The sequence below is a fragment of the Falco cherrug genome, chromosome 7, assembly GCF_023634085.1.
Source record: "Falco cherrug isolate bFalChe1 chromosome 7, bFalChe1.pri, whole genome shotgun sequence".
In the NCBI taxonomy this organism is placed as follows: domain Eukaryota; kingdom Metazoa; phylum Chordata; class Aves; order Falconiformes; family Falconidae; genus Falco; species Falco cherrug.
Window position 1 is genome coordinate 34,076,624 of NC_073703.1, and position 20,257 is coordinate 34,096,880.

The 20,257-nt window shown below is 44.3% G+C and overlaps 1 protein-coding gene across 18 annotated transcripts in view; it reads right to left on the reverse strand.

Annotated features, from left to right (window-relative positions):
* Positions 1 to 2,082: 2,082 nt before the first annotated feature.
* KTN1 (kinectin 1) overlaps positions 2,083 to 20,257 on the reverse strand; it is a 78,040-nt gene continuing 59,865 nt past the window's right edge. For 7 of the 18 annotated variants that reach the window (XM_055716054.1, XM_055716060.1, XM_055716061.1 and 4 more), the window contains 12 exons: positions 18,331 to 18,417; positions 16,431 to 16,520; positions 15,212 to 15,292; positions 14,680 to 14,769; positions 14,499 to 14,591; positions 13,099 to 13,170; positions 12,555 to 12,638; positions 12,282 to 12,365; positions 9,812 to 9,895; positions 8,385 to 8,477; positions 3,777 to 3,900; positions 2,083 to 2,593 (listed from right to left, as the gene is read on the reverse strand). In XM_055716054.1, the coding sequence (XP_055572029.1) occupies positions 2,589 to 2,593; positions 3,777 to 3,900; positions 8,385 to 8,477; positions 9,812 to 9,895; positions 12,282 to 12,365; positions 12,555 to 12,638; positions 13,099 to 13,170; positions 14,499 to 14,591; positions 14,680 to 14,769; positions 15,212 to 15,292; positions 16,431 to 16,520; positions 18,331 to 18,417 (987 nt within the window). In that variant the 3' untranslated portion in view covers positions 2,083 to 2,588. Of the gene's footprint in view, positions 2,594 to 3,776; positions 3,901 to 8,384; positions 8,478 to 9,811; positions 9,896 to 12,281; positions 12,445 to 12,554; positions 12,639 to 13,098; positions 13,171 to 14,498; positions 14,592 to 14,679; positions 14,770 to 15,211; positions 15,293 to 16,430; positions 16,521 to 18,330; positions 18,418 to 20,257 lie in introns of those variants that run through there. The other 11 variants (XM_055716066.1, XM_055716064.1, XM_055716062.1 and 8 more) reach the window with 4 other exon arrangements.

The window sequence follows — 20,257 nt, forward strand, 5'->3', positions numbered from 1 at the left end:
GCACTGCAGCAGTAACTTCACCCCCTGCTCTGCAGCATAACCCAACAGAAAACCCAGTGCCTGGAGACAGCCAGGTTTCCACCTCCACATGAAGACCACCTTCACCTCCAGCGGCTGCATCCAGAGGCTCTCCAGGCACTACTGTCCCTTCCAGGAATGCCTCTTCCTCAAACAAGGCACCATCGGCATTTGCAAAAGCATCTTTTTGAGGAAAGAGAGACATCGCTTCACCTGGAGATCCCCAGGAGCACTGGAGAGGGAGGCAGGTAAGATAGCAGCTCCTCAGCCTGCTCTGCCCTCCCAGCACCACACTGGGCACAGATACAGGCAGATCAACCCTGCTCCACCTGGTACCCGTGCAACCTGCGTCTCACCACCAGCCTTCCCAGGGTCTGGCAAAGCAGCCGCCCCACCTGAACACAGGGAAGCAGGCTCACGATGGAGGGAATTCACCGGTGCCCATCCCTGCACCCTCACTAACCAGCAGTGCACGTGGCAAGGCACGCAGGAAGATTCTGAGCACCCCTGGACTAGTTACCCACATATACTGGGAGAATTGTCACCTGGTAAGCCCAAGGAGGATGGGAAACAGGTCCTCATGAAGATTCCCTGCTGTCCATTGCCCTTATGGATAATGGGAAAGGAGAGGAAGAAAAAAAAACCCCCAAAAAACACAACACAGCCAAGACACAGATGTGTGGAGGAGCCAGAGGAGAGTATCAGATCCAGGTTGAGCTTCCACCTAACCCCAGCCCAAAACAGCATCACTGAACGTTGTGGGTTTATGTCAATTGTTTTGAAACAGTCAAACCTGCACAGATCCATTAAACTGCTACTTACACACCCTCCCCCCCCCCAAAAAAAAAAAAAAAACAAAAAACCAAAACCAAACAAAACCCCAAAATGTTCTCTAGACATCTGCCAAATGATCAGCCTCTGACCATAACCTGGGCAACTGTGGAGACCCTCCAGGGTTCAGGTTTTCCTTACATCTAGTTGCAGAGGGTGTCCCTGGCTCCAGAAACGCTTTCTGCTTCCCCTACAGAACAGTCAGGCTAACAGCATTTCAGTTTTTACTCAATGAAATAACATTTCCAAGGAACATGACAGTTGAACCGTTACAGTTGAAACCCAAGGGTAGCTTTTGTGAAGAAACAGGTTTTTCAGTTTTCTACCCCTCTTCTGAGCTATTTCATAGCTCTCAACAGGACTTGCATCATTCAGGAAACCACTGGGTCCACATAAGGAAAAACTTCTTCATTTCAGCTCCTATCTCGTCAAGGAGGTGTGTGTGTGTGTGACAAAGACCCAAAACATTAACAACAAATATCTCGCAAAGGCAAGAGTGTGAAAAGCTCGGAGTAAGCAGTTTGAACCATTTTAACTCAGCAATTAATTCACTTTGGCCCCTGTTCTTTTGCCTTCCCTCAGATAATCATGTCCTCAAGTGTAACCAAGAACTAAGCAACACCTCGCTTACTGAAGCATCTCCCACAGAACTGAAGGGTTCCTCTAAGAAACACTTAAAAATCCAAAGCGGAGGAGAACCAACTGATCTCTCCATGCCCCCAAATGAATCCCTGTCCCATCAAAGACCCTCCCCAGATCTGTTCCCAACAAAGCACCCAAGAGCATCCAAGCCCGGAACAACTCCTTCCACCACAGGCTCCCATCCAGGAGGCAAGTCTAGGGCAAAGAGAGATACTCTGCGCACCACTGGCAGCCAAGCAGGCTTGTCTGACCCTCCCACCACAGCTGGCTTTGCCATACGATCTGATGTTTCCAACCGTTCCTCCCCCTTGTGCTCCCTGATTTTTCCCCAAGACTATACATGACATGGAACCACATTTTGCATGATGGTTTGCTGGGGATTTCCTGTATTTTTTAAAACCTGAGTACCTTTTCTTACTTTCAGTCTGGAAGCACTCGTGGTTGCTTCTTCTCAAGCTTGCGCCTCCTCCTCTGCCCAAAACCAAGTACACCAAGTGCAGCCTGATGCTTGTTTCAGGGAGGGGAGAGGTGGAAATCTCACCCGAGTCACCCACTTTCAGTTAAAAGAGAGCGGCAACACTTTGAATAACAGCATCCCTTTATTTGGTGACACCATTACAAAAACTGATTACATTAGCAACCAAAAAAAAAAAAAACCCCAAGAAAAAAAAAAAAGAAGTGTTTACTTGAGGTTGAAGTCAGAGGCAGCTAATCCCAAAAATGTAATTAAGTATAACAGTGTACAACATCAGTATTAAAATGTTATATCCCACTGGTGACTTTACCATGTTGGAGTTTTCTGAACAAGTTTTATTCAGCAAAACAAGATAAAAGATTATGTGTTTACTGTCTCTCCAGGAATGTAAAGGTCTAATTATCCAAACAGGTTTGTTTTTATTATAAAACTAAACTCTGGAGGTGTCTACAGAGTTGGGTTTTTTCTTTAAATCAGTAGTCTAACAAGGATTAGAAAAGACAAAACTCTGTTCAGTGCTTCTGACAAAGTAGAAAGGGTGAAAACATAAATAAGGCTTTAATTTGGCAAAATATAATACAATGCCTTCTGCTATCCTCAAATTAACGATTCCCCCGTGACTTCATTCTGCAAAAGAAACACAAAACACCACGTCAGCCGAGCAGTTTCCAAAGGGCAGCGTACAAGCAAATCTGTGCCTTGCCAGCACTTCAGCGGCTCACGCCAGCCACTTCGTTAGCACCTGCCCTTGATGAAGCCCACAGGATCAAACCAGGGTGGTGGCGATCAAGCCAGAACAGCCTCCCAGAGCAGAGGCCAAGGTGCAGGTAGCACCTTCCCCCCATGTGCACCAGGCTCATCCTATGAGACCAGGTTTACCCCACTGTGAACATCTTGTCACCAGCCTTTAAGACCAGCTCTGCTGCCCACGCTGTATTACGGAGGCAGGAGCAGGAAAAAAAAAAAAAAAAACCCACACCACACTAAAACCCACACCTAAATTAGGAAGCAAAAAACCACTTCCCCATGCTCAGTAGACAAGAGGGAGTTCTGACACTCCTTGCAGCAGCTCGTTCAGTGCCAAGGCTTTGCTGCCTCCCAAACCGAACAGTTCACAACCCGCCTTCAGACCCAGCTCACAGCACATTAGCAGAGGCTCACAAGCTGCATCAGCTTCCTGAGAAAGTTTAAGCGTCTCGACTTTATCCAACCATTAGCTAACTTTTGGTTATTTAAGAAGTTTACCAGCATGATGCAGTCAACCATAAAGGCCCAGGTTTCCAAGCTGGCTCTATATGAAAATAGAGAGTCTTGTTTGTGTCTATAATTGGATGAAGAGTTCATGCCAGACCGATGCTTCCGATGCTCATATCCCCGTGACCACAGCAAGCCACTGCTATTAACTCACTGAAAGCCCTGTGGGTTACTTTATATCCTCCGTCCCAAATCAATCGGAACATGGAAGTGCAGACATTTTTCTTGTGCAGCTGGGATGAAGGAAACAAGGCACAGGCACAACAAAACCTTGGCAACCTGCTACATGAAGTAGCAGGTAGTGGAAGGGAGGGATAAAAGAGTTACATGCCTAGAGAGGGACGCAGGGGTGTGAGATTAGTCCCAGCTCACTGAGATACGTATCCAGGGAGGAACAACTTGGTTACCTACTAACAGCTTTTGATGATTTGCACCTAGAAAGTCTCAGATTTTGACATCTGACTTCTTAAATCTGAACAGGGTCCCACCATCAGACCAGTGTTCTTCCTGACAGCCACCCCACCGGTTCAACTAGACTGCCACCAGCTGTACCTACCTACTAGCTGGTAGTGTTCTCGTCCCTTTGACAGCATTTGGCTTACTGACACAAGCAGCTTCTTGAGATGACCTACATCCTGGTTAAGATTCACTGCCACATTTAGTCTTTCATCAGTCAATTCCTGGAAGAGGAAAAAAAAAATCATTAAAAACTCATTTACAATCTCATTACCAAGAAAGCCTAGAATTAGATCTTCCCTATAAAATTACAACTCCTTGCACAGATGGGAACATCTCTTGTAAGTCAGAGGGTTATGGCCACATTTAAAGAGAACACGGTTCAAAGTCATAAAGCTATTTCCTGTTCCAGTGAATTACCTGCACACACCGAATGCCAGCGAGAGCATCACGGAGCTCTGGCTCCCACCCTGCCTGCCCAGGACTCCACTTACTCACTGCTTCCAGGAACTGTGCTTGTAACCACAGCTGATCCAGCCTCAGAAGTTACTACCCCACAGGCCTGGCTGAAAACCCCATGCAGATGAAAGCATATGGTTTAAAACACAGGCTGCTAAGCACAGGGATGGCTTCTGATCCCCTCAGCTGTAACAACAAGGCTCCTGGACCACCAAGGACTTGGTCTGTAAGAGGATCTGCGGGGTGGTGTCCTCAGCTATATGTAATGGCCAATCCAGCTGTAAAACCACTTGAAAGAGCTGGCTGGAGAAACACACCTTTCCCCACCCACACCACAGCACCAGCGCTCCTCTCCAGGCTCAGGACATGGGCTGCTGCCCAGCAGCTGCCCTACTGGTTCATCCTCTGCTCCGAGCCCCTGAGAAATTCCTGCTTGCCAGTGACACCCACACTTGGATGAGGACTTCACAAAGCAGTCTGAGCACCAGTTAACATGGAGAAAAGGAAAAAAAGCTACCAAGAGATAGAAAACTGGTTTCTTGTGCTGAAATGAAAATGCTGAGCTTGCTTTTTTAAAACAAGTGCTGCTTTTCTTTTTTTTTTTTTTAAGGCGTTCAACAGTTTATGAATAGGGAAGTGTCACAACTCAAAATGGACTCTTCCCCTCTTACCTGTCCCCCTCTCCAAAGTCAGTCTTGCTAAGCTAACAGTGATATACCACCTGTTTTATTACCTTTATTGATTAGCTCCTTCAGAGACACAGAAAGAACTCCACCTCTAACATGCACGTTTACTACTTCTTATTCAGCTCATAATATGGACACGCAGATAACCTGCAGGACAGCTTTCCTTCGCAATTTAACAGCTAAAAATAAACAACTCTGCCCTGGTGTCAGTGATACAGAAGTACGCAGCTCTCAACATGAGCACAGAGGTGCTCACAAGCACTCAGCATCAGCCAACACCACTCCAACTGAAAGCAGCTTTACTAACAGAATGAGACTGATGCATAATGCTGTTGCAAATCTCTCCCCAGAGTTTCAGAGAAATCAGAGCGAGTTCAGAGAGGGCCACTTTCCCAGCTCCCATTTGGCTGGAAATGCCGCTAGACTAGCTGTAACGCAGGGCGGGAAGTAAATCAAACTCAACCACCTGCACCATTATAGACACTACTCCAGGCTCAGGCAAGAGAACAAAGCAATATATTGCAAAGCTTTTACTTGATGCAACTGGTAAACATTTCTCTATTGTAAAAAAAAAAAAAAAAAAAAAAATCATCGGGAATCCATAATAGGGTAGCCTTAACCTGTTTTACCCTTATTAAAGTAGAAAATCAGGTCTGTCAAGACTGAGACTTCACTTAGCAGTCTCGTGCAGATTGATGAAAGTGCAGAGGCAAATGCAATTAGCATCCCAGCAAATGAATGAATTGCAGCACTGACTAATAGTACTGGGTATGAAAGTGCACGTGCATTAGCATGGAAACCATCACAAGCAGTGAAGGAGCCTTTCAATTCGCTCTCCGTTCATCTCTGGGAACGGCTCTACTCTTCCCCTACTTGCTTCCTCTCCCTTCTGTTCTGTGACTTCACTGATCTCAGGAGATATTTACCCACAAACATCCCCAACCCTCTGGGGCCAATCCTGACCAGGTCCTGATGGACTCGGGCTGAGCACAGCCATACTGCAGCTTCTGCCAACCCAGGAGTGCAAGGCTGCCCTTATGCAGTCACTGCTGTGCCCCAGCCCCATGCTCTCTGTGACTCAGGGGAAAGCATGTCCTTGGTGTATGGGGATGAAGAGAGAAAGACGATGGTAGTAGTGAACCCCCTGCGATCACAGAGCTGGTGCTGAACTGACAGATTCCCCTCCACCGTGCTTTACACACACGGTATTTCCAGTTTTCAGTGATGGAGTGTTTTATATTGAGATCTGGGGGGGAAAGCACATTAGATTTCATAAGCCTCAAAATAAGTATACCGCCTAAGCCAGCTGCTGAATATAAATGACTTCCTTAAAGCATACTAAAAGGCGCCCTTTAGTCATCATCTAGTCCTATAAGTGACAAGGAAGCTGATTAGAAAAACCAAATGGTCTATTTTTAAATAGAAAGAAAAGGAAAGAAAACACACAGAATGTGTTTGAGGGTTTAGGCGAGCATCATTTCTCAATTTTGTGGGTTGAGTTCCAGTCCCCAGAAGGAACAAATATGCTCATTTTCAAGCACGTGTTTTCAGGTCCTTCTTAAAAAAGGAAAGAGAGAGACTGTTGCTAGGTGGAAGTGGCTGGAAGACTTTCTTTTTTAATCCGAAAGCTATTTTAAGCTGCGTTTTTAGGCTTCTGGGGAGAGGTTTGTGGGGTTTTTTTCTCCCTAAAAAAAATGCAGTAAGAAGAGCTTGGGGAAGAAGATAAAGAAAATATTCTAATTTCAGCCTCTGCCAATGGCTACCTGTCAAGAGCACTGTTTAGACAATTTACATATTTTTACTAATGAAGGCTTAATTACAGGTTTATTATGACTGTTTTTCCACACCCCTCTTTAGAATAAAGTGATGGATATTCTGGAGGAAACCTGGTTAGGGTTCCACAGCGTGCCCACGCAGCTACAACAGAACAACGCATGATCCAGAGGGATTATGCAAGTTAAGGCTAAAACGATTAAACCTAACTAGCATACTTGGGCCACCACAGGGCACATTTAATGACACCCAGCGCAGGAGGTCTCACCAGTGTCACCAGCCACAAAATGCCACAGCTGATGGCATTGCTTAGGTAAGGTGTAGCAGAGAGCAAGCAGTTTGGCACTGGTTTGAGAAGAGCTTTTCTTCTCCTGCCTGCTGCGGAGACATAGAGCACCCAATTGTCACCATCACAGCTGGCTTCTTGCTGGGAACACAGGAGAGGGCTCACCAGACCTACCATCACTCCCTGGCAACCAGCTCACAGGGGTGGGACATCCACAGTCTCACTGCATCTCCGGCTCAGACAGGATGAGCCCACAACTCAAGTGTGATTAGTCGTGGATGCTGACTGACTCTGGAAAAGCCATTCCATTTCTGCTAATGACTACAAAGACAAAGGCTTTTTGGCAGTGCTCCTCAGAAGACTCAACATGAATTATTTGTCCTATCAGCAAGTGCTCTGCTTCAACAAGAGTGTTTCCTTCCACTCTATCACAGGTAGTGAGTTCCGCTGACCCCATTTAGCTGTGTACAGTGTGCTGGGAAAGCATCTGCTTTAGCCTTTCCCTTCCCAACCGCCTTCTGGAAAGCTGACCTGACACTATTTTGAAGCTGGTGTGAAAGCTCTCGTTTCCAGAGATGGAGAAGTCCAGTTACAAAGCCACAAATCAACTGCTTGTACAGGTGGTGTGTTTTTAGGGGAGCACTCCGAGTACCAGCTACACAAGCAGTTCTGCAATCATCCGTGCTAAGAGTAACCCACAGGCTCAGGTGAGTTACCTGTAAGTGTGAAAACAGGCCACCCCAGACGGAGTCCGCACAATTCCAGACTGTGCAATTGCAATGCCATTACTGGAGAACACAAAAACACCATCGGTCTGGAGAGTTGCCCATCCACAGCACAAGGCAGTGCTCAAGCCTGTAGCTTACTGAAGCACAGCCTCGCAAGAATTTGCTGCTGGACCACCTCAAGGTCAGCACAAACTCCCAGGAGCCAGGACTAGGCTGAAGTTGAATTCTGACACCTACCAGTGTCTAAGGACAGGCTCTGGCCCACAGCTGCAGAGGACCAGAAGGGTCAACGTTCTGGCAAAAGACATTCTCTGCCACGGTGTCACAGGGCACACAAGACTGCCTTCTTTGGAGTTACAGATGGCAGCAAGCACCAACCCAAAAGTTAGTATTTTAAGCTCATTTAGTTATCAGCAGATTTATTTTTAGCTTCCCTTCAAGAAGGGACAAGGCTGGGATCTTCCCACTTTTGCCCAAACCAACAACCCATCAGAAGCACAGATCTCCTGTCCAGAATCTCTCCCCTTCTTCCTCCTTGCAAATTTGAGCCATGGGAAAGAGGTCACAATCCAGATGACAGCAAAAGTCCCAATGCAACCGTGGGATCCAGCTGCAGGACACCACCCCAACAAGCTGTAGGACAGGAAATCTCATCAAGCCTTAATTTACCATCAGCAGCACATAACCTGTTTCTTTGCTGGACCTCGCTTCCGTAAGATCATACTTTGTATGATATTTGCATTGCCCTTGAGTGTGGGCTCAAAAGAAACACTCACCGACTCTGTGCAAACATCGCTGTTTTCAATAACATTGGCATCCCCAACAACTTTTCCAATTTCTCTCTCAAGAGATGCCAAAGACTCCTGGGCCTGTAGGGAAAGAAAAAAAAACAACAAACCAAAACAAAACACAAAACAGGAGAGAGACAACAACTAGCAAAGGCTGAGAAGCAAACCCCCACTTCTCCAAGAGCACTAGACACACAGAAATCACTGTTCAGGAGGAAATCTGTTTTATGCCAGATTTGCTCAGGGGACCAACACATGTGCCAAGACTGACATGTCTCCTTACAATTAGTATGTTGCACATCAGCCCACTTACATTTGAGAGCAATTCTACAGGGAAGCTTTAATAGTCTCACGTAAGGTTATTACATAAAAATTGTGCCGCAAATTTTTTTGTGCAAGAGGTTTTTTTTTGTAGCAAGTGCGGGCAGGTCTCCAAAAACCTGATCATAGATCCACATTTATACAGATTATACCATGAACCACAGACACCTGCACAGCTCACTTCGTATGTCAACATCCAACAATCGTCCTAAGCAAAATGTTTTAACCACCTTCTTATTACAGCAGGTCTCCTTTAGCTTCTCACCTCCTGGCAGTGCTTTTCCATGTGTCCCTGTCCCAAGACAAGCCTTGCCCCACCAACAGCTCTCCCCACTCCAGCGCTGCAAAAACACAGCCCCATATCCTTACTATGCATCTACCACGGAAGGAAAAAGGCATTATACAGTCTGGAGCCAGAGCTCAGCTGCTCTACAGGCTATTCTTGTCTCCATTTATCAGTTCTCCTGTGAGAGGTCCGTTTCTAGGTTGACGGACAGCACTGGGACCTCTCATGCGTAAAGACTGCCCACTCCAATCCATCTTGCCAGAGAGGCCATTGAGGAAGAGCAGAGGTAACCCACCTGCTTGTCTCATCAGGCTTGCACAGAGCTAACTCTAAAGATTCGCAGTGTCCTAGGTTATAGCCTATTTGTAACCAAGTGCAAACGGGCAGATGGCTTGTAAACCAACTTGTAACCCACTGCCATTTGAGACTGGATTTAAAAGCTTCAGGCTGTGGTGTGGGCTCTTTGTTAGGCTGGGTTTCTTTAAATAAAGAGTTATTTGTCAATCCCAAATCACCACTTATTCCCACTGGCGTAAGATTATCATGAACAAGAGACTCTTTCAAGAAGGCTAATTAAGTAGAGCTGTTAGTTGCATTTTTATCATTTCAACAGACATGCAGATAGCTTGCATGAGCTACTCCTGCAGCCCCAGTCACCCAGGGAACCAGCAAGTGGAGTAAGCCACCCCACCAAGAAGGCAGTCTCCTCAAGCCACTCAAATCAGCACATTTTCCAGGACTGCAAAACTACAGATCTTGAGGGTTTCAATTACACTTAGATCTGTAACCGTTAAGGGTCTCTGCTTACCTTGGGCAGGTCACCAGCTACCTTCTGTCTCTCATTCTGATCAACTTTGAGTTTCGATAATGTTTCATTTAGCTGTGTTTTCAGCTGCAAAACAGTAACAAAGAAAATCAGTTTCCTTCACACATAGATGGATTTCATCTGTCTGTCCCACAGATTAACCCAGTGCACACTGACTGCAAATGGACTAAGATTACTAACAATTATTGCACAGACCGGATTAGTCAACATGTATGATGAGATTTACAATGACAGTCAAGGAAAAGAGACTCCATCTGTAAAGATAAACGTAAAGAAAGGAAACTACAGAAGAAGAGACATGGCTGGCATCAGCTTCGTTACACACTGTTTCAACTTCTAAACTCCATCGCCAGTAGGAATATTAGCAGTACTAACAGTACATCAGCCTCTCCAGCACTCTTACACAAAAGTCAGCCCAGACTCCAGCTTAATTCATAGCAAATATGCAAAAACGTAGAGTCATCTTCCTAATTCAGGCAAAACAGTCACTTTACTGATGAATAAACTAAAAAGCTCTACTTGTCATCTTCATAAAGAACCACTTACTACAACTATGTTGACTTAACCAGTCTGTTAATGTCACATCGAGGCATGAATCACTGACAAGGGTATATTAAGCTGTCAATTGTGTTTAGATTCAATCCAAAAAAAGTGAAACTATTTCAGTCAAGAGGGATGAATACTTCGTACTAGCTGCCCTTAAACTACAGCCTTCCAAAGGATATAAACATTTTTTAAAGAATATTTCCATTGCTCTTCAACGCAGCACACAGAACCAGTCACAGCACTTAAGGCTTGAGCCTCAAACAGGAGCGCTAACAAGAAGCTCGAGTGCCAATTTGGTTGGATTTGTGCCTCTGAAGTGCAGTGTGCTAATGTTCACTATTTCTGCTGTCAGTCTTCTTGGGAGCCAGCAGGGGATTAAAGAAGTGAACAATAGCCTACTCAGAGCCCTGAATTCTCACCGATTCCAAACCTTTGCACTGTATTTGTCTCACCCCTGGAAAGTTTCCTCCTTTGGAGCACCTGGGCTGATGGATGCTAGTTTTCTACATTTTGGGGAAGCACTGTTGAGCTCCTCTGCAGTTTCAGCTTCTCACCTTGCTCACCTTATAAATTAGTAGGAAACATCCTGAAATCCCATCGCTTCCACTCCTCAACCTCCTGCCTACAGCAAAAAAACCCACCCTCATATACACTGGACAGCATTCCTGAGCCATTTTCGTGAAGGTAGTTGTTTACCACCTCCTCATGCTCCTACCAGCACAGCATCACCAGATTGCAGAGTCAAGCTGCCCTAGCAGGGAGCTCAGCCTTTCAAGCTGCTGTTGTTACAGACATAATGGATTGTTGCCTCTTATATTCAAGAGGTTGGCGTTTACTGATTAACTCTAAGATATGCATTCAATTCCCATTTCCCTTGCTTTCAAAAGGAGAGGCTTTGGTTGCTGAGGCAGGATGCTAATCAATGCTGTACTAGACTTGCCAAGCATACCATTAACTTAAGCGGATTGTTATTGTGGTGGTGGGTTCCGTTTTATTTTTTAAAATCAACTATTTTAAGCCAGTTACGTTAGCGGCAGTACCCTGGTGAGATCAGCAGCTCAGCCTGCAGTGACAGGTTGTCCCATCAACTACTCCAAAACCCAACAAAGACATAGTGACAGAGACAACCTTCCCCGATCCTGGCTCAAAAGCAAGAAAGCACTGTTCAAGCACATGCAGAGGAAGGATCCAGTGCTCCTGCAGCCTTAAAAAACACATCACTGAAACAAGTGAGAAATGAAAGGGCTTAATCCAGGAAGCCATGCATCTCCGGGTATACAGGTCTGGCCTCAGTTAATCCAACTCCTTGAGAAAACTTGGTATAGGAGCATTATTGGCTGGAGAGCATTCCTAGCCAAACACACCGTAACACAGTGCATGCCCCAAGCCAGCGCAGCTATTCAGCCACATCAGGATGCCAGCCGCTGAATGGCTGGACACTATGAGTTAATCCAACATCGGTTTGGGCCAATTTCTGTACATACAGAGGAGGATGGAAAAGGCTCTGCACAGCCAAACACAGACACCACAGTTGCATCCTCAAAAGCTTTGGAAAAAAAACCACCAGAGAATAATCCTCACATGAAACTGATGGGAGCACAGCTTCTGTTGCTCTAAGGACATTATATTTGCTGTTGCCCATGTCTACCACTGTAAAACGTTGATTCTCAAGAAGTTTCAGGAATGAAAGTCTTACAGACTTTGGAAAAAGTCTTAAGAACCAGACAGGCTATTGTTAGGAGCAGAGAAAGAGACAAATTGTAAAAGTCAGACTACATAAATGATTGCAATGGACAAAAATATCAAGCTGAAGAGGTTAGCAGAACAGACAGGATTTGAAATAAGTCTCCGCTTCATAAGTATGCTGGGAGCCTATTTTGTGCCCAGCGGAGAACAAGCTTCTTACCAAATTTAACTCTTCATTCTGTCTTACTGCTTCAGAATATGAATCATCAAGTTTTTTCTGCAATTCAGTCAACAGATCTTTGAGCTGAAATGAAGTTTAGAGTTTTAGGATTTGTCTCCTTAGGATGCCCACTTTTCTTCTGCTCAGTGAGTGTTGCTCTACCCTAAGGTCACAAGCATACAAACTCCTCAGCCACAGGGGCTAAGCATTAGATTAGTTTGTCAGCCAACTGGTAATCAAAAGAAAAATAACAGTTTGGTCAATTATGTTTACCTCTCTGACTTCTGAAACATAAGTAGATCGCTCTATTTCTGCCTTTTCTAGTTCACTTTCCAAATGTTCTCTCTCTTTTTTAAGCTAGAAACAGAAAAACAGAGTTAAAACAGATGTTTTCAATGCTTTCTTGCAGTATCATTTTCTTGATTTATAATTAGCTATAAATGTCTATCAAATATTCCATGACATTTAGAAAGCATTTGAAACCCAGTGAAGGCAAAGCACAGATTTAAACTGTTATACTTCAAAAAGATGAAAAGATAAAGAACCAAGCCCCAGATCATCACCAGGCAGTAAACTGCTCAGTCTCACAAGGCAAGAGTCCCAGTGGGTGAATACAGATGTACAAAACAGGACAGTTTCCAGCACCCAGCTTCTTTGCTTCTTAAAAACATTGGCCAAAAGATTCAGTTTAGACTGCAGCACAGGCTGTACTACTTCCAGGAGAGAAGTCCCAGTAAGTTCAGACTTCCAGCATAAGCCTAAATCATGTTTAAGTAACAGACAGCTTCAAAGACAAAAAAAAGCCACCTGCACCTACAGTTTCAACTTCTTTGCTTTCTTCCTTTAATCTCTCTACTTCATGCTCCAAAGCAATGACTGAAGAACGCATCTGCAGTTTTCAAGAAAGATAAACATATTTAGTTGGGTTGGTTGAAGACAAACTCTATATACACACAAGCCTGCATCTACAATTTAAAAATATTAGGGATGAAATCAGACTGATTGAACAAAATAGGATGCTGACTCAAATAACTCAATATACTGAGTCTGCATTAAGGACACCTTTCCTACCTTCTCCCAACACAAATCATTCTTTGACATATTCAGAGCCTAGATGCCTGAAAGATTTGAAATATAAGGACTAAGCCAGTTGCCCATTAGCCACGATAAGGGAAATACCTGTCCTAGACAGGGAAGACCATCTCCATCCACATACTGTATGTAGTAAACCCATATTAATAAAGCCTTATTAGAAGCTTTATTAAGCGTGGCAGATGGTAGCACATCTATAGTTCAAGATCCAACAGCCTTTTGTCCCTCAAGAAGATGTTTACAAGTCATCTATCCTTTTGCTTCGGACTCACACATGGCACTCAAATTTACTAAGTAGTACTTTAGAAATGAAAAGCAGTTTGACCTGCTTGAACTGTAGATCAGGAAAGAAATATAAAATGCTTTTTTCTTTTTTTCTTACCATTTTTGCTAGCAACAGAGCCTTCCTAAAAGGGAAAGCTTTGCAGGCAATTTCAATCTAATTAATTGACCACAATTGATTAAGCAGTATTTCAACAGCTTCCAAAAATTGTTATTGATACTTAAATTTTAGCACAAAGAGATTGTGTCTGTTCACAAATGCACACTGGAAAAAAATCAGGTGCTCAACAGCAATATAGTTTGAGTTGCCAGGATCAGAAAAACATACATTCCTGGGCATATTAATGGGACACATACACCTTCCTGAATCTTCAGCTTCCCATCCTGTCAGCATTAGTATTACTATGTGCTATTTGGCTGCCTCCTGCATCACCTGTAAAAGACTGACCATCATGACAAATCTGTGTCACAAAGATCTTATACCTGGGCTGTTCACTTATTCTTGCTTCGCTGAAGAAGGCAACAGGCATAGCCACACAAATCTAAAGCAGCAACAATTGCTCGACTTTTTAGGGTTTTTTTAAATGGAAATGTGCTCCTCAAAAATAAAAGTCACTCTTGGCATGAAACTAAGGATCAGAGCACCAAAAATACGATTGTTATAAGGAGGGATCATTCCTATTATAGCGGTTGCAGACTTCACCTTTTTCATCCGTTGGGCACACACACATCAAACCAGGCAGCCAGGGCTGTTCTACACCTGCCTTCACAGCGCTCAAACACCCTCTGCAACTTCAAGCAGAAACTGCCTGGCTGCCACAAAAAGCAGCTCGTCAGAAATACCTGTTTAAGTTCCTTCTGTGATTCTTCAACTTTTATCTTCCATTTGCTTTCTTCCTCTTCCACGCTCCTCTGTAGCCTTTGAAAAATTGTCTCCTAAGAAGAGAGCAGGGTTTGAAAGCTTGCAGCAAAAGAAAGGCAGCTTGCAACATCACAGGCACAGGTGACCAGGCATCCTGCTTACCGTCTCCGTCAGAACAGATTTGTATTTCTCACACTCCAGTTGCAGCAGTATGTGCATTTCCTCGGCCTCCTTCAACTTCTGCTCCATTGCCTGGCAAGAGAAAAGGGACCAGAAGAGTCACATCTCAGCTGATGGATTTGAGTTTATTATTTAACTTATTTCAGCAAGCAAGCTGGTATCATTCAGTGGCAGGTCTGTCTTTCCAACCCACGCAAAGACAACAGCAAGTGCAACGGTCACCTACAACTCTCAACCACAAACTTCATTTGAGCTACAGCCGTAATTCTGAGTTGCCTGAAAAAAACAGCTACTTGGAAGAGGGAACAGGTATTTTGAATTTCATGAATGTTTGCACAACTCCACAAGGTGCTTTTTGAAGATGCAAATACCTTCCTGATTTACACGATGCAAATATTTATAAAACTATTTTCTTGTCACCTGTTTGCCAATTTTAACTTCACAATTTGCAAGATTTATACTTGAAAAATACACTATGCCACACACAAGGAAGCTGTCCACCGTTTGTGCCTACCTTCACATCTTCAGATCCTGAAGCCTCTCTCAAGTATTCTTCAGCCATCTTTTCAAACCCACGCATCCATTCACTGTGGCTCTGTTGGGAAATGCATCCAGTTAAAGCTGAGGAAAAACCTCAGTCAAACTACCTTCAGGACATTTGCCTCCCAAGTACAGGTTTAACAGAGCAGCGTTTCCATTCCTTAATTCCCTGGAGCTAACACAGCCTGACAGCAGTGGTTCAGCTAGTACTGCCTATGCAGCTGAGCGAGCTGACAGTCAGCAGGCAGCAATCCAGGAGCACGAGGCTGAGACACACAAGGTTCACAGGGGCTTGGAAGTGCTGAAATACAACTGGGTGACAGAGGTCTCCCTGCAAGTGTCAGGGCTCTACAAGAAGTATCTGAAGGCTTAAGGGAATCTCTTCCAAAATCCCTAAGCAGTTAAAGCAGACACTTGCTTCGTAATTCGGGGGAGCTCACTAGGAAGACTGTTTTATAACCTTACAGAAACAGCCTTCCTAAAGACTATTTCTAGTTCATCAGATTAACTTTAGCACATTTGAGAATAATTTTAAATATGAGTAATGAAAACCTCTAGACCTTACAGATGAAATGCAGACCCCTTATTTCCAGCCTCACTTCACATCACTCGCACAACCCAAACCACACGAACCCAGTGCACTTCCCTTGCAAACAACTGAAAACCACCAAGAATATAGAAGTTGGAAATCGGTGCTTTTCAAAGCAACTCTGGGAACAAAACAAACCCTCTTGAACTATATTAACTGGCACTGAGGCAGCACAGCCCTCTGGAAAGGGGGGCCAGCCATTATCTGCGCAGCTGATGCAAGAGATATGGATCCACATCATGCCAGACACTGAGAAAACACACGGCAGACCTTATCCAGCCCTGAAAATTTACTATCTTGGTTAGACACAAGATAACGCAGGCAGATTAATCAGATGTTGGGGCGGTAAAAAACAAAAAAAAAAAAGAAAAGACAAGATAACGATAACTTTTTTGTTTTAACACTTTTCTTGAAATAACAGACTACAGTTTTGCCTCTGCCGCTGGCAAGTCCAGGTATTTATTACCAGAAGACGCTACTCACATCCCACTGCAAAAGCCCTGGGGCAGAGGGGACTGCAGGGAAACGCTCCAGACTGCCCAGCGCAGCAGAACCAGAGCTCCCCAGCCCCCAGTAGCGGGGTAGGAAGGGTCACTTCTCTTACCACATTAGAAGGAAGAGAGACTTTGGGGAACAGCTTCTGGAGTAGTTCACGTGTCTCCGCCTCAGCAGCTTCCAAATGCTGCTGCTTCTCCTAAACCAAGAGAAAGGCTCACATGAAACTGGGCAACACACTTCAAGAACCTTGCAATAGCCTCTTTTGTGCCTGAAGTAAAATACTTAACCCAGAAAGTATTTTTTTCAAGTGAGAAAGGCACTATAGTCTCCAAAATTGCCAGTGAATGCTTCAAAAATTCACAATTAATTGCTTCAGAATTTGGCCTTTGCATTTGTTCATGCTTAACCTTTTATTTTCTTAAGTTCTCCTCCAATCTAGCCTGTCTGTACAGAAATTACACCATCATTCACTGGTTCCCAACAAACTACACTGTGCCGAGTACTGCATCCACAGATCACACCAACCCTGCCACTCAGGCTGAGCTATCTCAAAAACAAGAAGTTTGATCAACAATTTTTTTGAAATCCATACTTATTTTAAACACTTTTAGGTGGGGGGAAAAATTACCATAGATTAATATCACCACAACAAAAATACAATTAAAGTCAAAAGGAAACTTTGTGTTAATGCACATTTGAACCAGGCCAAGAAAGCAAGACTGTAGCTTCGAAGTATTATTTTTAGGTACTCGAGAGGGAGACCCTTACATCCTCCTTCCCGAAGCTTGGATGCAATGGGAAATAATTATTAGAGCTGTGTGACAATCTCCAGGTTTTCTTTGTCATAGCTCTGCAAATGTGAATACACAGAGCCAAGGCACCACAGATTTATTGTTCCTTTTACTTAACGTTAAAAGCAGACCAGCCACAAGACGTTTGCTTGCTGTGCTTGTGGCAGATTGGTTTAATTTAGCCATATGATGCTCAGGCTCCCATATAAGTTTAAATGCAGAAAGCCTGAAACCCTGCACAGAAGGCAGCTTTCAGCAAAAATCCTTCACTAATATTCAGGTTTGGTTTTTTCCTTTGACATCAGTGCTACTGCGCCTTGCTGCTCTGAGTTCCTCTGCTGCAAGAGATCGGTGGCATTAGTAGGTTGAGATTCAGAGACAGAAACGGACAGGAGACATCGGGTTGTGAAGGTGTGCTAAGTGTGTTAGTTTTCAGCAATATAGGAACGACTGAAAAGTGGCAAATGGCTGTTTGATGAAGTCTTCCAACTGCAAGAGAAAGCAGGCAAGCGTTAGCACACAGCAAAAGCAGGTACACAACTTCTTTGAACACGGGGCCAAGCAAAGAGTGGACACATCTCCAACACAGATGCACAATCCCAAATCAGAGCTCCTCTGCTTCTAGCTACTTGACTTGTGTTTTTAAAGTTATTTTGATGCTTTTTTGAATTCTGCACAATGGCAATTAACACCAAATCAGGCTCATAAACGCAAGCACCTTTCAGAGCACTTCACACCCCATATCATTTTGAACATTGGCTCTGACGGTACCTGTCGAGCTTCATATGCTTTCAAGGAGGAAATTCACAGTTGTGGTGACACAGTTTTCCTGAAAAGTTCCCAGTTTTTTCAATACCAATTTAGTCCTTCAGAGGTCCAATAAATTTGTTCAAGCACCGTGAAAGCCCAGTAGAAGAAAGCAGGTTGCTCACCAGCAGTTTTTATTCCAGAGCTCCCCACAACAATTCACAACAGCTCTAACAATTATGCAAACAGAAATCAAAAATCAGCATGCCCACAAACTAAGGATAAAAAAAAAATAATAAAAGAAACCTAAAGACAACAGGAAGCAGAGGTGAAAGTATATGAATGATCACTCAGAACAGACTATATTTAAATTGCAGTAAAAGTTAATGCCTCCATTTCATTTAAAGAAAACCAGCTGCAGATCTGCTTCTAGCTTAATGCATCATTTCTAGCAGTTAACATTACAACCTTGGCAGTCTTGTTCACTTTGTCCTGCAGCAATTTTTCAGTTGATGCCAATGCTTCCATTGCTTTCCAGTTTTTCTCCCGAAGGTCCTAATCATTTTTAGAAAAAATTATTTCAGTTCAGCCAATATTCAAACTGTTTCCGCTTTTACTTCAGAGATATATTCTGCATTACATTCCACCATTTGCATTTAAATGCTGGTTACTGCAAGATGATTTTGCTTGGCAAGATGACATACACTAGCAAAAGTAAGTGTTATGTTCAAAGAGTTTGAATGAAAAGGGGGGGAAAATGCCAATTTCTGCCCAACCTGCCCCCATGTCCAAAACCGATCCAAGTGTTACTGCAGAGCGTTATTGCTACAGCGACCCCACACTTTGACTGCACTTGTAAGAAGAAAGAGGGAAGTTTTCAAAAGTAGTGAGGAACACAGACACCAAACCACAGATTACACAACAGAGTGTTAGGCATGTCGCGTTGCAGAACCCAGCATGGACCCAAGTATACATAGAGGTGTACACATTTATGCCCCTGATCTTGCAGCCAGATTTAGCTGCGTAGCCTTGGGCCTCGGCCCAAACCTACCGTGCCAGGGCCGATTTTAGAAACACAAAGCTCACAGCCTTGGTTTGCAGCATTTATCCGTACAGCTCTCTCCACTGTACCCAAATAAAACTGGTTTGCTGCTCACCAGCCCTCCTGGGAGGTTTTGGGATTTCACCAGTGGCGAGCACACCCAGATCCACATGGAAACACCACTGTGCCGTGCTGCGCTCCTGCATCTTTCTTGGCGAGGTCATCAAACGTGTACTCCACAAGATGTCAACATGCAAGCTCAGTTAGGAGGCTGAGAGCTCTTATAAAAAGAGCCTCACCTCTCTTATCTAGGAAGGATGGTACATCTTGTGGGGAGGAGATTATGGTGCTTGGGATTTCAATTTTTTTTTCCCCAACCCTCAGAGCAATCAGCTTTAGCAAAGGACTATTTTTGAAAGGCTGTATTTTTTAAATTCGCCACGCAAAGTGGCATCCGAATACCAGCATGTACCTACACTGGTTTTACTTTACGACTTCCATTTGCCTGCTTTCCTGTAAGGGCTGTTTCACAGGACATACAAACAAGACTGGATAAAATTGCAAGGTGGAAAGCTGGGACTTACAGGCATGGTCTGCCATTAGCAGTTGTCAGATTTCTGCTTACACCACGAAGGGTACTTAGACCTTGCAATTCCCCAGGAAACAGGCATGCATATGTTCTACCTGTCCAGCTCATCTGTCTTCTGAGGTTATCCAGCCACTTTCCCCTCTATCTCAGGTCTTAAGCAACACTACTTGCTCAAAAGCTCACATTCTCCATATTCTCCTTGTGCATCTTCCTTATATCGTCCCACTTTTAAGCAATAAAGCTCATTGCACAGTATACCAACTCTACAGGTTATCAAGGAGAGACAGCAGAGCTAAAACCCCTGTATTTCAACAGCTTTCTCCCCCATAACTTAAAATATGTCATTCTCTTGCCCTGCACAGGTAATGTATTGCAAGGAGGTAACTTCACAGCTCTGTGATGGAAGATACAGTCTTTACTTCCAGCCACAGACAACCCATACTGCACCATCAGCAGCTGCTGTAAAGGAAGGCTTTTGTCCTTCACCTCCTTCAGAAGACCAGAATTAGTCACTCTTAGGGATGGCCAGAGCCAGATCCAAGAGCCCTGAAGGTAATGCCTCCTCCCATGTCCAAGCACAAGGACCGCAACTCGGTCAGAGCACAGCACCTTACCTGCTCCCACCCTCCCTCCCCAAACTCCCTCTTCTTCCCTTGGCAAAGGACATGTTGCTGAACTGGGTTACCAAGGCTTGAGTCCAAGTCAGAAAACTGGCTGCAGGATGTGTCCCCTAGCAAGTCCCCTCACTCACATCAAATCCACAA